This window comes from Desmodus rotundus, chromosome 7 (genome assembly GCF_022682495.2).
Source record: "Desmodus rotundus isolate HL8 chromosome 7, HLdesRot8A.1, whole genome shotgun sequence".
Lineage (NCBI taxonomy): Eukaryota > Metazoa > Chordata > Mammalia > Chiroptera > Phyllostomidae > Desmodus > Desmodus rotundus.
In genome coordinates, this window is record NC_071393.1 from 66,538,789 (window position 1) to 66,553,120 (window position 14,332).

At 39.0% G+C, this 14,332-nt stretch overlaps 1 protein-coding gene across 2 annotated transcripts; it reads right to left on the reverse strand.

The window, feature by feature from the left end:
- Positions 1 to 6,502: 6,502 nt before the first annotated feature.
- Positions 6,503 to 12,830, reverse strand: LOC112311553 (olfactory receptor 11H4). 2 transcript variants are annotated; one of them, XM_045201689.2, is made up of 2 exons: positions 12,323 to 12,830; positions 6,503 to 10,049 (listed from the first exon to the last, which is right to left on the reverse strand). In XM_045201689.2, exon 2 carries the CDS (start codon positions 10,037 to 10,039, stop codon positions 9,095 to 9,097), a length of 945 nt encoding a protein of 314 aa, XP_045057624.1. In that variant the 5' UTR covers positions 10,040 to 10,049; positions 12,323 to 12,830; the 3' UTR covers positions 6,503 to 9,094. The 2 variants fall into 2 exon arrangements, with proteins under 2 accessions (XP_045057624.1, XP_024423733.1); XM_024567965.3 differs by having other exon boundaries at positions 12,274 to 12,830.
- Positions 12,831 to 14,332: the final 1,502 nt, after the last annotated feature.

Below are 14,332 nucleotides of genomic sequence, written 5' to 3' on the forward strand. Positions count from 1 at the left end.
AAACATAGTCCCTAGTACTGGCAGGTTTTTATGGCCTTTTCTTTTAATCTTGAAACTTTAGTGTTATTTTTCTACTCTCTTAAAATGTTTGAACAAAAATGTTTTTTCCAAAGGAAATATGAGAATACATATCAATCAGAATCACATTTTCAGTTTCTGTATCACTCAGTTGGTTTTCAGCACACTATCAGTTCCTGGCAGATTTTCAGAGAGCAGGCAATGATGGGAAAGTGCTCATAGAAATGTGTATATATGGGTGGGGATGATGGAGTGGGGAATAAGTGGGAAGATACAGGAGAAAGAAATATGCTGTGGCCTCATACGCAACATGGGAGGCAGCATTATATTATATAGTGGGAAGGAGAATTCGATTGTGGTTTTCTGCTTCTTAATTATAACTTCCTTTTTTCATTTAATTTCAGGAAGTTGTATACACAATCATGTAAAATCAAAAATCAACAAAAGAGTAACAGTGAAAAGAAAGCTTCACTTCTACTCCTGACCCCTAGTTCCCTTGTAGTCAGTGTCCATTCCATTTTCTTTTCTTCCAGAGATATTCAGTGTATATATAATCATAGTGTCATATCACTTAAAAATATACAAATAATACTCTCTGTGTGATCTTAGGCAAATCTCTTTAACTTCAGCATGAACTTATTTAAAATCCTATGTGGAAATAATATATACCTGACAAAACCCACAGGGATTTTGTGACAACCAATGAAGTAGTGCTTGTGAACATGCTTTGAGAATCAGTAGTTATTTACAAGTACAGGATGGAGGGGTGGGTGGTCATGGCAGTAGAGTTGTTCTTCATAAAGGACAATGAGTCACATGCAATCTGATTTGACAAGAGCAGTTCTGAGTTGGTAGCAGGGCCGTTGTGTCAGTAGCCTAACTATTGGGTGAGTTTCCCAGCCTACAGGTCCTGTCTCTCATGGCATGTTCGTGGGTTTTCTAAATGACTAATCAAGAGCTTGCTCCTTAATTGTCAGGTGTGTATGCACTTGGGATAAGAAGTGGAAGCTTTCCAGAATGTGCGACACCTCTGCCTCCCTCCCTCACCCCTCCGCTTTGCTCCCTCTTCATGTTCAGGGAGTTGGTATTGGAACTTGGCTGCTGCAACAGTTTGAGTCATGATTCCTTAGTGCTGTGGGATCCACTTATTTTTAATTGGTAGTTGCTGGAATCATTTCTGTCCCCCTCACCCTGACTTCCTTTTCTAATTTGCTCTCAGGGGCTTTCAACACTCACGTTAATCAGCTAAGGCAGAGCTGCTGCAGAGTCCCAAACTGGTATCTTGGGACCCCAGGTTCTTCTGCTATGACTCTGTTTCTTCAACTTTCTTTTCTAATCTGCTAAAACAACTTTGTCTTTGAATTAGGCCTTGGGAATAAGGATCCTTTGGGCATTATTTTCACAGAGGCATCTTGAATGGTGCCAACTTCTAGACTTTGTCAACTACTGTTTGGCCTGAAGCCTTTTGTTCATGCTAGCAGAGACGGTAGAAGAAGATACCTGGGTGAGGTGTCCAAAATGAGCCTAGTGAATGATGGAGAAGCATAGAGATGAAAAACCATCATTTGAGGAATGTGAGCCTTGATAGTTTGGCCCATAGACTGCTTCTCTATTACCAAAAAGCCTTGTGGAAAGCTTGCTTGGTCTGCTTTTGTTTGTCACTGCCCAAAGGAGAGTAAACACTAGCTGTACAGCTTTGGCCAATATTCATAATTAGGTTACATTTAAAAATATTCCTTACATAGATAGACTTTTTTAAAGAGAAGTTTTAGGTTGACAGCAAAATTGAATGGATAGTACAGAGAGTTGCCATATATACCTCTGCCTTCACAAGGACACGTACTATCAACATTCTGCATCAGTGGTACATTGGTTATGATCAATGAATTTACATTGATACATCATCACCCAAAGTCCATAGTTTACATTAGGGTTCACGCTTAATGTACATTCTGTGGGTTTTGACAAATGCATAATGACTTGTATCCACCATTAAAATATGATGCAGAACAGTCTCACTGCCCTAAAACTCTGTACTCCATCTACTCATCCTTCCCTTTTCTTCTAGCCCCTGACAACCAATAGTATTTTTATTATTATTTTAAGTATATTTTATTCATTATGCTATTATAGTTGTCCCATTATTTTCCTCTCCTTTATCCCCCTCCACCCTGCACTACCCCCTCTAGCATACTCCTCCCTTAGTTCACGTCAGTGGGTTGTACGTATAAGTTCTTTGGCTTCTCCATTTCCTACACTATTCTTACCCTCCCCCTGTCTATTTTCTACTTACCATTTATGTTACTTATTCTCTGTACCTTTCCCCCCTCTCTCCCCCTCCCACTTCCCTGTTGATAACCCTCCATGTGATCTCCATTTCTGTGGTTCTGTTCCTGTTGTAGTTGTTGGCTTAGATTGCTTTTGTTTTGGTTTTAGGTGTGGTTGTGAATAACTGTAAGTTTCCTGTCATTTTTACTGTTCATAGTTTTTATCTTCTTTTTCTTAGATAAATCCCTTTAACATGTCATAGAATAAGGGCTTGGTGATGATGAACTCCTTTAACTTGACCTTATCTGAGAAGCACTTTATCTGCCTTTCCATTATAAATGATAGCTTTGCTGGATAGAGTCATCTTGGATGTAGGTCCTTGCCTTTCATGCCTTGGAATACTTCTTGCCAGTCCCTTCTTGCCTGTAAGGTCTCTTTTGAGAAATAGCTGACAGTCTTATGGGAAGACCTTTGTAGGTAACTGTGTCCTTTTCTCTTGCTGCTTCTAAGATTCTCTCCTTCTCTTTCATCTTGGCTAATGTAATTATGATGTGCCCTGGTATGTTCCTCCTTGGGTCCAGCTTCTTTGGGACTCTTTGAGCTTCCTGGACTTCCTGGAAGTCTATTTCCTTTGCCAGATTGGGGAAGTTCTCCTTCATTATTTGTTTAAATAAGTTTTCAATTTTTTGCTCTTCCTCTTCTCCTTCTGGTACCTCTATAATTCAGATGCTGGAATGTTTCAAGATGTCCTGGGGGTTCCTAAGCCTCTCCTCATTTTTCTGAATTCTTGTTTCTTCATTCTTTTCTGGTTGGCCGCTTCTTTCTTCCTTCTGGTCCACACTGTTGATTTGAGTCCCACTTTCCTTCCCATCACTATTGGTTCCCTGTACATTTTCCTTTGTTTCCCTTAGCATAGCCTCCATTTTTTTCATTGAATTTGTGACCAAATTCAACCAATTCTGTGAGCTTCCTGAAACTTGTCAAAATTGTCCTTGATAAATCAGCTGACAGCCTATGAGAACTCTTTTGTAGGTAACTCTGCTTTTCTCTTGCTGCTTTTAATTCTCTATTTCTTTCTTTTTTTTTAAATTTTTTAAAAATATATTTATTGATTATGCTATTACAGTTGTCCCATTTCCCCCCCCACTCCACTCCATCCTGCCCACCCCCCTCCCTCCCACATTCCCCCCCTATAGTTCATGTCCATAGGTCATACTTATAAGTTCTTTGGCTTCTACATTTCCTACACTATTTTTACCCTCCCCCTGTCTATTTTCCACCTATCATCTATGCTACTTATTCTCTGTACCTTTCCCCCCTCTCTCACTCTCCCACTCCCTTAATGACAACCCTCATGTTCTAGTTGTTTGCCTAGTTTGCTCTCGTTTTTGTTTTATGTGTGGCCATTAATAACTGTGAGTTTGCTGTCATTTTTACTGTTCCTATTTTTGATCTTCTTTTTCTTAGGTAACTCCCTTTAACATTTCATATAATAAGGGCTTGGTGATGATGAACTTCTTTAACTTGACCTTATCTGAGAAGCACTTTATCTTCCCTTCCATTCTAAATGATAGCTTTGCTGGATACAGTAATCTTGGATGTAGGTCCTTGCGTTTAATCTTGGGTAATGGAATTATGATGTGCCTTGGTGTGTTCCTCCTTGGGTCCAGCTTCTTTGGGACTCTCTGAGCTTCCTGGACTTCCCAGAAGTCTATTTCCTTTGCCAGATGAGGGAAGTTCTCCTTCATTATTTGTTCAAATAAGTTTTCAATTTTTTGTTCTTCCTCTTCTCCTTCTGGCACCTCTATAATTTGGATGTTGGAACATTTCAAGGCGTCCGGGAGGTTCCTAAGCCTCTCCTCATTTTTCCAAGTTCTTGTTTCTTCATTCTTTTCTGGTTGGATGTTCGTTTCTTCCTTCTGGTCCACACCATTGATTTGAGTCCCAGTTTCCTTCTCATCACTATTGGTTCCCTGTACATTTTCCTTTGTTTCTCTTAGCATAGGCTTCATTTTTTCATCTGTTTTTCGAACAGATTCAACCAAATCTGTGAGCATATTGATAACCAGTGCTTTGAACTGTGCATCCGATAGGTTGGCTATCTCTTCGTCGCTTAGTTGTATTTTTTCTGGAGCTTTGAAGTGTTCTGTCATTTGGGCCTTTTTTTTTTTTTTTCCCTTGGCGCGTCTGTTACTTTAAGGGGCGGAGCCTTAGGTGTTCACCGGGGCGGGGTAATGCTGGTGGCTGCGCTGTGACGCTGTACGTGGGGGAGGGGCCGAGTGGGAGCAATGGCGCCCGCCTTACTCTCCTCCGGCTTTCAATCTTTCACTCCGCTACCCACAATCAAACTGGGTCACTCTGGTGCTGGTTCCCGAGTAAGTGGGCCTGTGCACACTCTAGGCCCCTGTGGGTCTCTCCAACAACCTCTCCTGTGAGGCTGGGAGTCTCTCCTGCTGCCGCCCCAACCCCCACAGGCGTTTTCAATCAGAGGTTTGAGGCTTTATTTCCCTGAGCTGGAGCCCTGGGTTACGCGGTCTGCTTCGCTCCCAGCCGTTCATCTGGTTTATCTGTGGGTGAACGTGGTGCTGCAGGATGCTACCCGCTGCTTTGCCTGCCCCGTTCCCCGCCACTCTGAGTCCGGCCCTCTGGGTTTATCTGTGCAAATGTGGGGCCGCAGGGTCTGCTAGTGCTCAGACTACCTGCGCCATTTGTCCCACACTCCGCCAGTCTCAGTCCCACCACAGCCACGCGAGTCCTCTCCACCCCGGTGCCCGTCTCCGCCCCTCCTACCAGTCTGGATGAATGTTTATTTTCTATTTCCTTGGTGTTGGTCCCCCTTGCTGTTCGATTCTCTGTCAGTTCTGGTTGTGTGAGGAGGCGCAGTGTGTCTACCTATGCCGCCATCTTGGTTCTCGATAATTCTCTATTTCTAACCTTCCACATTTTAGTTATGATGTGTCTTGGTGTGTTCTTCTTTGTGTCCAACTTGTTTGAGACTCTTTGTGTGTCTTGGACTTATATGTCTAATTTCCTTTGCCAGACTGGGGAAGTTTTCCTTTGTTATTTTTTCAAATAAGTTTTCAATTTCTTGTTCTTCCTCTTCTCCTTCTGGCACCCCTGTGAATGTTGGTACATTTAAAGTTGTCTCAGAGGTTCTTAAGACTCTCCTTGTTTTTTTTTTTTTTAATTCTTGTTTTTTCTTTCTGTTCTAGTTGAATGTTTATTTCTTGTTTTTGTTCCAAATCATTGATTTTAATCCTGGCTTCTTTCCCTTCACTGTTGGTTTCCTGTGTATTTTTCTTTTTCTTTTTCTTTTTTTTTTTTTTACTATGTATAACCTTCATTTCTTCCTTCCTTTATTTATTTTTTTTCTGTACTCAATGAGTTCTCTGAGCATCCTTATCACCAGTGTTTTGAACTCTGCATCTGATATGTTGGCTATCTCCAGTTCATTTAGTTCTTTTTCTGGGTTTTTATTCTGTTCTTTCACTTGGATCATATTTCTTTGTCTCCTCAATTTGGCAACCTCCCTCTGTGTATTTCTGTGTATTAGGTAGAGCTGCTTTTACTCCCTGTCTTAGTAACATGGCCTATGTAGCAAAGGCACCTGTAAATTGTGTGGGGGAGAGCCTTAGATAATTGCCGGGGCAGGGCAACCCACTTAACCACTCTGCAGCTCCACTTGTGGTGGGGTAGGGGGGACTGGAGAGGGGACAACTCTACTGCCTAGCCTCCAGAGGTCTGTATGGTGGTTGCCCCATTTGCAGTCACTTCACCCACTTCCTATATGTGATTGGCACCCCTATACTTGCTGCCCTAGGGTTTGTGTACATTGTAAGTCCATGTGGGCCCTTTAAGCATTGAAAATCTGACAGTTTCTTCTACTGTCCCAACCCCCACTAGTTTTTACAGCCAGAGGTAATGGGGGCTTATCTTCCTGGTGCTGGAGCCCTGGGCTGTGAGCTCTGGCCTGGGCCTAGGATTGCTCACTCCCAGGGTATTCCTCCCAATTTTTATCCACCAGACATGAATGTCGGACCATCTTGCCACTGCTGCAGCTTGTCTGTGCCACACCACCTCTCCACCATGTCTCTGTGACTCCACCCCTCCTACCCGTCTGGGTGAATGTGTTTTCTTTAATACCTTTGGTGTCTGACTTCCATACAGCTTGATTTTTTGAAAGCTCTGAGTATTTGTTTTTGAGATCTGGTTGTAACTCTTTTTATAGTTGCACAAGGAGGTGAAGCGTGGCTACTTACACTTCCGTTTTGACTGGAAATTCTCAGAGTGCATTTAAAAAACACTTATCAAAATTAGTGAATTTTTGTGTAGCCATTTAATGTTAAAGATGGAAGAAAATATGCAACATTTTTGGCATATTATGCTTTATTATTTCAAGAAAGGCAAAAACACAACTGAAATGCAAAAAGAGATTTGTGCAGTGTATGGAGAAAGTACTGTGACTGAACGTGTCAAAAGTGGTTTGCGAATTTTTGTTTTAGAAATTTCTCACTGGATAATGCTCCACCATTGGGTAGACCAGATGAAGTTGATAGCAATCAAATCAAAACATTTATTGAGAACAATGAACATTATATCACTCAGGATATGGCTGACATTCTCAAAATACCAAATCAATAAAGCTATTGGTGAAAATGAAAAATGTGTCTTTTATTTTATGGAAAAAAACATATGGAATTTTTGGCCAACCCAATGCTACTGTTGATTCCTAACCATGCAGAGACCACCAGGAACACATTTGCCATTGACTAAAGATGGGTTTATTGGCTTACAATGAGGGAGAACATAGGCCATGAGGAACATGAGGCATCTGAATAGGAAGATGTTAGAAATAATTTATTTATTTATTAAAATATTTTATTTCTTTAGAGAGAGGGAAAGGGAGGGAAAAAGAGAGGAGGAGAAACACCAATCAGTTGCCTCTCACACATGCCCCAACCAGGGACTGGGCCTGCAACCCAGCCATGTGCTCAGACTGAGAATCCAACCTGAAACCTTTTTGTTTTTGGAAAAACACCTAATCCACTGAGCAACACCAGTCAGAGCTAGAAAGGATTTATTATATGATTTGGGCTTGTGTTAGTTGATTTTGGGGAGAATTTAAGGAAGTATAGGATGCTGTCAGAAAGTGGAGGGAAATTCTATGATTGGGTCTCTTAATTTTTATCTAAAAGGCAGTTGGCTAAAGCTATATTTGGTAAAGAGGCAGCAGTCACTCAGATTAGCCTAAAGAGGGGGACGTTGGGTCATTTTTTGGTGGTTGGGATAGTGTTTTGATTTTATCTCTACTCAGACATGATTATAGAGTGGTAGTGTTTTGTCTTGATTGATCATGGTCACAGAATCACCTTGTTCAACAGGATTATACCATGGCCTGGTTGTGAGCTCCAAGAACTCCTGGCAACACCAAGACCTACAGATAATGCCAGGCTTGGTCCCAACTGCCAAGAGCTGCTTTCCTCTTTGTCATTGTGTATTGGCACTCTAGAAATGAAGAAGGCAATTTTCCCTCAGGAGAAGTACATTTAAATAAAGAAATTGCACTCCAATGTGGTATATGTAATAATAGAAGTGTTAAAAGCAACTTTGACATTATTATTTAGCATGTATCCAAGTTTTATTTTAAACTTATCACAAAGGAATTATATCTCTAAGAAAATTTGTTGAAAGAGTTCCTTCTGGTTAGGAAAGTTTTTTTCCCTCAATAGAGAGGAAATGCATTAGGTAAAACTGCTAGAGTAGGTATAAGAAAGAAATGTCTGTTAAAGATTATAGAAAGGTCTCATGGCTACTTAAAAGTCACTGGACCTTTAAGATACATTAAACATATGCAGTCTTTTTGTATATCAATTATGTATGTCTAAATAAGTGAGTGGATCAAACAACTATGTTACATTTACACAATGGAATACTATGCAGCAGAGAGAAACAAGGAACTCCTACCCTTTGCAACAGCATGGATGGAATTGGGGAGCATTATGCTAAGTGAAATAAGCCAGGTGGTGAAAGACAAATACCATATGATCTCACCTATAAGTGGAAGCTAATCAACAAAACAAACAAGCAAGAAAAATATAACCAGAGAGATTGAAATAAAGAACAAACTGATAGTAACCAGAAGGGATAATGGAGGGAAGAAAGGGAAGGGTCAACAAGGAACATGTATGAAGGACCCATGGACAAAGCCAAAGGGGAATAGGATTGAGGGTGGGAAGTGGGGTGGTGGAGAGTAGTGGTGGGAAAATGGAGACAACTGTACTTAATAACAATAAAAAACAACAACAAAAAAATTAACAATGAAAAAAGTCACTGCACCTTTAACTACAGATATCCCCTGCTTTTCAAAAGTTTGCATTATGCCACTTCGTTTTTATGAAAGACCTACATTAGTACCTGTTTTTCCTAACTAAAGTAAGTCCAAAGAAGATTATTGCTTTTAAATTAATAGTAATTGCTTCTTCCCTGTATGCCACATTGGCTTAAGAAAGGTTACACTTTACCTTTGGATAGTGGGGGATACCTGCATTGGTCATTAGACTTGTTCTAAAACTGATGATAAATATTTCATGAAAGTCTTAACTTCTCTCATATAGGAATCTTATTTTATCATTCCAATAAGGACAACCTTTAAAAAAATTTCACTGCATGCCACAGTCCAGTGAATCAAGGCTTTTTTTAGTCAGCATAGGTATTTTGTCCTCAGAATAAGGACTAAAAGACAATTGAAGGAACTTATACAACTGCAACTTATTATTTATTAGAGCTTGGAGTAAGGCACATTTCTGGCTCATGAATTATGACTAATTCTCATGCTGAACAGGAGATTTCTCAGAGCAAGTTTCATGTCCTTATTACGAAGACTATAGATCAGGGGATTAAAGAGAGGAGTCATTATTGAATATACCAGTGTGAGGATCTTCTGCATCAAAGTTGGGATGCCATAGGTAGGGCTCACATACATTACCATGACTGTTCCATAGAAAAGAGACACCACAGCTAAATGAGAACCACAGGTGGAAAAGGCCTTTTTCCGGCCAGCTGCAGAAGGTACCTGAAAAACAGCTCTGAGCAACAGAGTGTAGGATCGAAGAATATAAAAAATAGTGAGGAAAAGGACAAGGGAGCTCTGAGTATAGAAAATAAATTCAGTAATGGGGGCTGGAGCACAGGACAGAGCCATCAGTGGGTCCATGTCACACAGGAAGTGATCAATGACATTGGATGCACAGAATGGGAGTTGGGAGATGAAGAATATGGGTATTGGGTAGCCAAGGAACCCAATGAGCCAGCATAGAGACACCAGGATTCCACAGAACTTCCCAGTCATTATGGTGGGGTAGTGCAGCGGGTGGCAGATGGCCAGGTACCGATCGTAAGCCATTATTGCCAGGAAGAGACATTCTGTTGTGCCGAGGGAAAAGAAGAAATAGAACTGGAGGAAGCAACCAGAAAATGAGATGGCCTTGGTTTTGGAGAGAATGTTGTTTAGCATGTTAGGAATGGTGGAGGAAACGTACCAGATCTCAAGGAAGGCAAAGTTTCCCAGCAGGAAGTACATGGGGGTGTGTAGTCGTGGGTCCCATCTCACTGCACAGGTAATGGCTCCATTCCCCAGCAAGGTCAAGATATAAATTGCCAAAAACAATGAGAAGAGGAAAATCTGTATCTCCCAGCAACCAGGGAATCCGAGGAGAACAAACTCAGTCACAACGTACGTTGCTGACCTGTTCATGGGTCTTAATCTATAAAGGAGAAAGGCGTAAGTGTAAACACAAGTTACTTTGCTTCCTACATATCTCAAGGATTTTATTGAGAAGGGAACTTAAATTCTGCAGGAAAATATATGAGATATTTTGAGACCAGGTGGGAATAAATCTCACCTTATTTTGAACTGACTGTGGTTCTAAATCTCAGTATTATTTTGTTAGAATCCAAATGCAGCAAGAATTTTCCACATCATTGGTATAACCAGACAAATTTATTTCTGTTTTTCTTTGGTCCCTAAGAAGGCTTTTTCTGAGTTTAGTTTGTTTTCTAAAGTTTAGTTTGTTTCCTAAAGACTAAGGGTCTTCATGCACAAACTCATCCACTTTGTCTTATTCAGCTTACATGGTTAAAAAAAAAGACATAAATTTTGAGAACAGGTGGTGTGATGTTGGGTCAAAACCTTTGGCAACCAAACAATTAGTTGAATTGCACATGGATATAAAACTTACTCCAGGACACTGGCTTTTCTGAATAGTCTAATCAACTGAATTAATTGTTACAAATGTCACTACACTCAAGACTCAAAGCTGTTCTTCAATTTTGCTTTAAAGATTTTCTTTTAAAATATCACTCTAACCAATTGAATGACACCTAAAAAGTATACAAAAGACCCAGGATTTCAAATATATTGGCTCTAAAGTATAAATGAGAATATTAGTTTTGAATATCTCTATTTGCAAGTGTTTATCTCATGTTTTTTACACATACTATGCAACATGAACTATTCGCTTTTCATGTTTAGATTCTACTTAGATAAAATAAAGAAAATAGTGTTTTCAGCTCAAAGATTTAATTCATTTAGTAAGTATTTATAGATGATAAAAACAAAAGGATCTGAGATCAAATGGGGTTTTATCTTGGAAAATTAATTTTGTTCCCTGAAAGGGGAGAGAGTACATTTTCAAATATTTGGACAGGCAGGTACTTTTCAGTAGTATTTAAGAATTTATATTTAATGCTCTGGCTGGCATGGCTCAATTGGTTGGAGTGTCATCTTGTAACCAAAGGTTGTGGGTTCAATTCCTGGTTGGGGCCCATACCTACATTGTGGGTTTGATCCCCAGTCTGGACATATATGGGAGGCAAATGATCAGTGTTTCTCTCTCTCCCTTCCTCTGTCTCTGAAACCAATGAAAAAAATGTCCTAGGGTAAAGACTGAAAAAATTGTTTTAAAAATTTATATTTAAGAATTGAACAAAAATGTACAAATCTTTGTGTTTAAAAAAGACAGTGATCTTGCAATTATTGTTAAAATAGCATTGATTAAGAGTCTTAAAAGTGATAGTTTTGATGTTGAGTTTTCTTGTTAAATTCAAATTTTGTGCCTTGTTTATTGGAGGTCACCAGTCATGACTTTGTCAGAAATGGAAGTTAATGAAATTTGAAAGACAAAGAACAGAAGAAACCAATATTTGAACTTCAATATTACTAGTCCCCTGTTGGCATTTCTAAAGAAGCATAAAAAAGGTAGGTTTGAGCATCCAAATTCTCAAGTACAGTTTTCCAGTCAATGTTGAATTCAAAAGACAGTTCTTTTTACCAACTTCACTTAATAAGGTGCTCAAGAAATGATTCCCAGATGGTTATTTATGAAGTATAAATTAGTCACTTTCCCTGCTGTGGGTCATGAACTAAGTCCAGGCTCATAGATTCAAACCATGAGGCAGATTCATGAGATCTGTGCTTCCTGTCCTCCTTTCTGAAAAATGGACCATGCCTGCTTAATGTGAATAACAGTTTGGGACACTCTGCATTATACCCTGGCAACTTCATACCTCATTTTATCTTTTCTACCACCATACCCTGTAAGATTTACTAGCAGCAACACTATTTTTCCTGTAGCCTTTGGTGAAAGTGTAGATAAGAAATGAGATGATCAGAAGGTGAGGAGCCTAATGGAGTAATCAATTTTCATTTTAACCATTGATAGAATAAAATGACTCCATCAACTTTTGCATAACTACACACTCCAAAGCCTCTAAAATTACTTGTTAGGAATGGTTAGGGTATTAGAATGGAATATCCACCATTTTATTGTATATTAATACATAAACATACTGTTTCTGATGCTTTAGGTTTTCATAAATTACCATATGAACTACAATCTGAGGGACCAACTCTTTCATACACTCCTTTCCAATATAAGAAACTAACCAACCACCCAACCAACTGATCAATCAATCAATCAGACTACCCACCTCAAGAATAATAGTTTGATTAAATAATCCTCTTTCACATGTTCCTTACTTGGTATACTGTCTTCCCAGGTAGTCTGAGAGAAGAGCTTCCTGCCTGGTTACTCCTGGAAAGTGAGATTTCGGAAAGATGGTCCCTAATAATCGAAGTCATAGAATTTGGGGAAAAAATGGTACAGACCGATCGATTTTAACTGTTCATTTTACAGATAGGCTTCACAGAGGGTGTTTGACTTTTCACCCAATGAGTATTAAGTGTTCAAATATGGAACATTTACACTATGCTACTTCGGAGGAACAATGACTAATCAGATTTATAAAGTAAAAGGCACTCTGCAGTATATCACCACAGTGGTTGTAATGTGGACAATTAGTCCTTTTTTCTCTTTCATATATGATGGATATCCTGGCTCAGCTTGGAGAGAGTGATGGGCATCATGATGATGAACATAAAGACATCTCCTTCTCATTGGCTCTGTTGAGGAAAACTCCAGGTGAGGGCACTCTGTGTGGTTCATCAGGCTTCCTTAATTTCTGGAGGCTCCAGGTGCTTGTTTTCTAGTAATTTGCTGAGACATTTAACTAGTGAAGCCGTATTTAATTTATGTTTCCTCTCAGGGATTACTCCAAATATCCATGTCTCTCCCCAAGTGGTCTCAGTGGCTTCTTCAAGTATTTCCTGGAGTGCATCTCTTTCCGATCTTTGGAGCTCATCCAGTTCCTAGGGGGTGGCCAGAATTAGGAAAACAAAATCTAGGGGGAAATATTGGGTAAAGTTTTGGAGGTTTTCTATTGTAAAGATTGTGTTCCATTAAGGAATCACCTTCTGTGAGGATCAGTACAGTAAATGAAAGTTTTGCCCAGGACTCTATTTCTGAAACTGAGACATGTTTGTGAACATTTCTTCTCTAGCTTAAATGAAATACTACAACACAGAGAACAGGAAACTATATTCTGTTGGTCATTTTAAAATTAAATCCATGAAATTTTCCTGGAGTTTTTCAGTGTAATGACCAGGTGGTTGGTACTAAGTAGGAACTGCCTTGTGTGATATTATATAATGTGGAGTGACATTAATTCATGTGAAAAGAAATCCAAGACAGCAGAAGCCATTTAATTAACTAATCTAGTTAAATTGTTGGTTTCCACTCTGATTTCATTTTCAAAGAATGAGGAATTTGAAACCAGTGTAAATGTGAGAAATTTTTTATCGTTGATCTTTTGTTATAATGCTAAAAAAATTGGGTTTGCTTCCTAGGGTCCTCTAAAACCACTTCTTTAAATATGACTTATAGGTTTCCCTAACAGTGAGCTGACAGTGAGGATCAATGAGAATATCTTCACTGGTGGTTACTGGGCCAGTTTGTAAGTAAACTTGATTTTCAGTGACACTCTATGCCATTTTCCCATTGTCTCCCTTGTCAAATATTAGTTGACTATGTACGTCAGGGTTTATTTCTGGGCCTTCAATTCTGTTCCATTTGTCTATGTGTCTATTTTTATGGCAGTACCATACTGTTTTGATTACTGTAGTTTATAGTATAGTTTGAAATCAGGAAATCTGATGCCTCCAGCTTTGTTCTTCTTTCTCAGGATTGCTTTGACTATTTGAGATCTTTGTGATTTTATATAAATTTTAAGTTGTCTCTATTTCTGTGAAAAATACTATTGGAATTTCAATAGGAATTGCATTGAATCTTTTGATGGCTTTGAGTAATGTGGACATTTTTTACAATATTAGTTCTTCCAATCCACAAATATGGACTAACTTTTCATTTATTACTATCTTCTTCAATTTCTTTCATTAAAATCTTATAGTTTCACCTCCTTGGCTTAATTTATTCTTAAGTATTTTATTGTTTTTGATGATGTTGTGAATGGGACCATTTTCTTTATTTCTCTTTCATATATTTCATAGTTAGTGTATATAAATGAACTGTATGTTGATTTTATATCCTGCAATTTTACTGAATTTGTTGCTACTTCTAACAGTTTTTTGGTGGGATCTTTTTTTTTTTAATATATTTATTGATTATGCTATTACAGTTGTCCCATTCCCCCC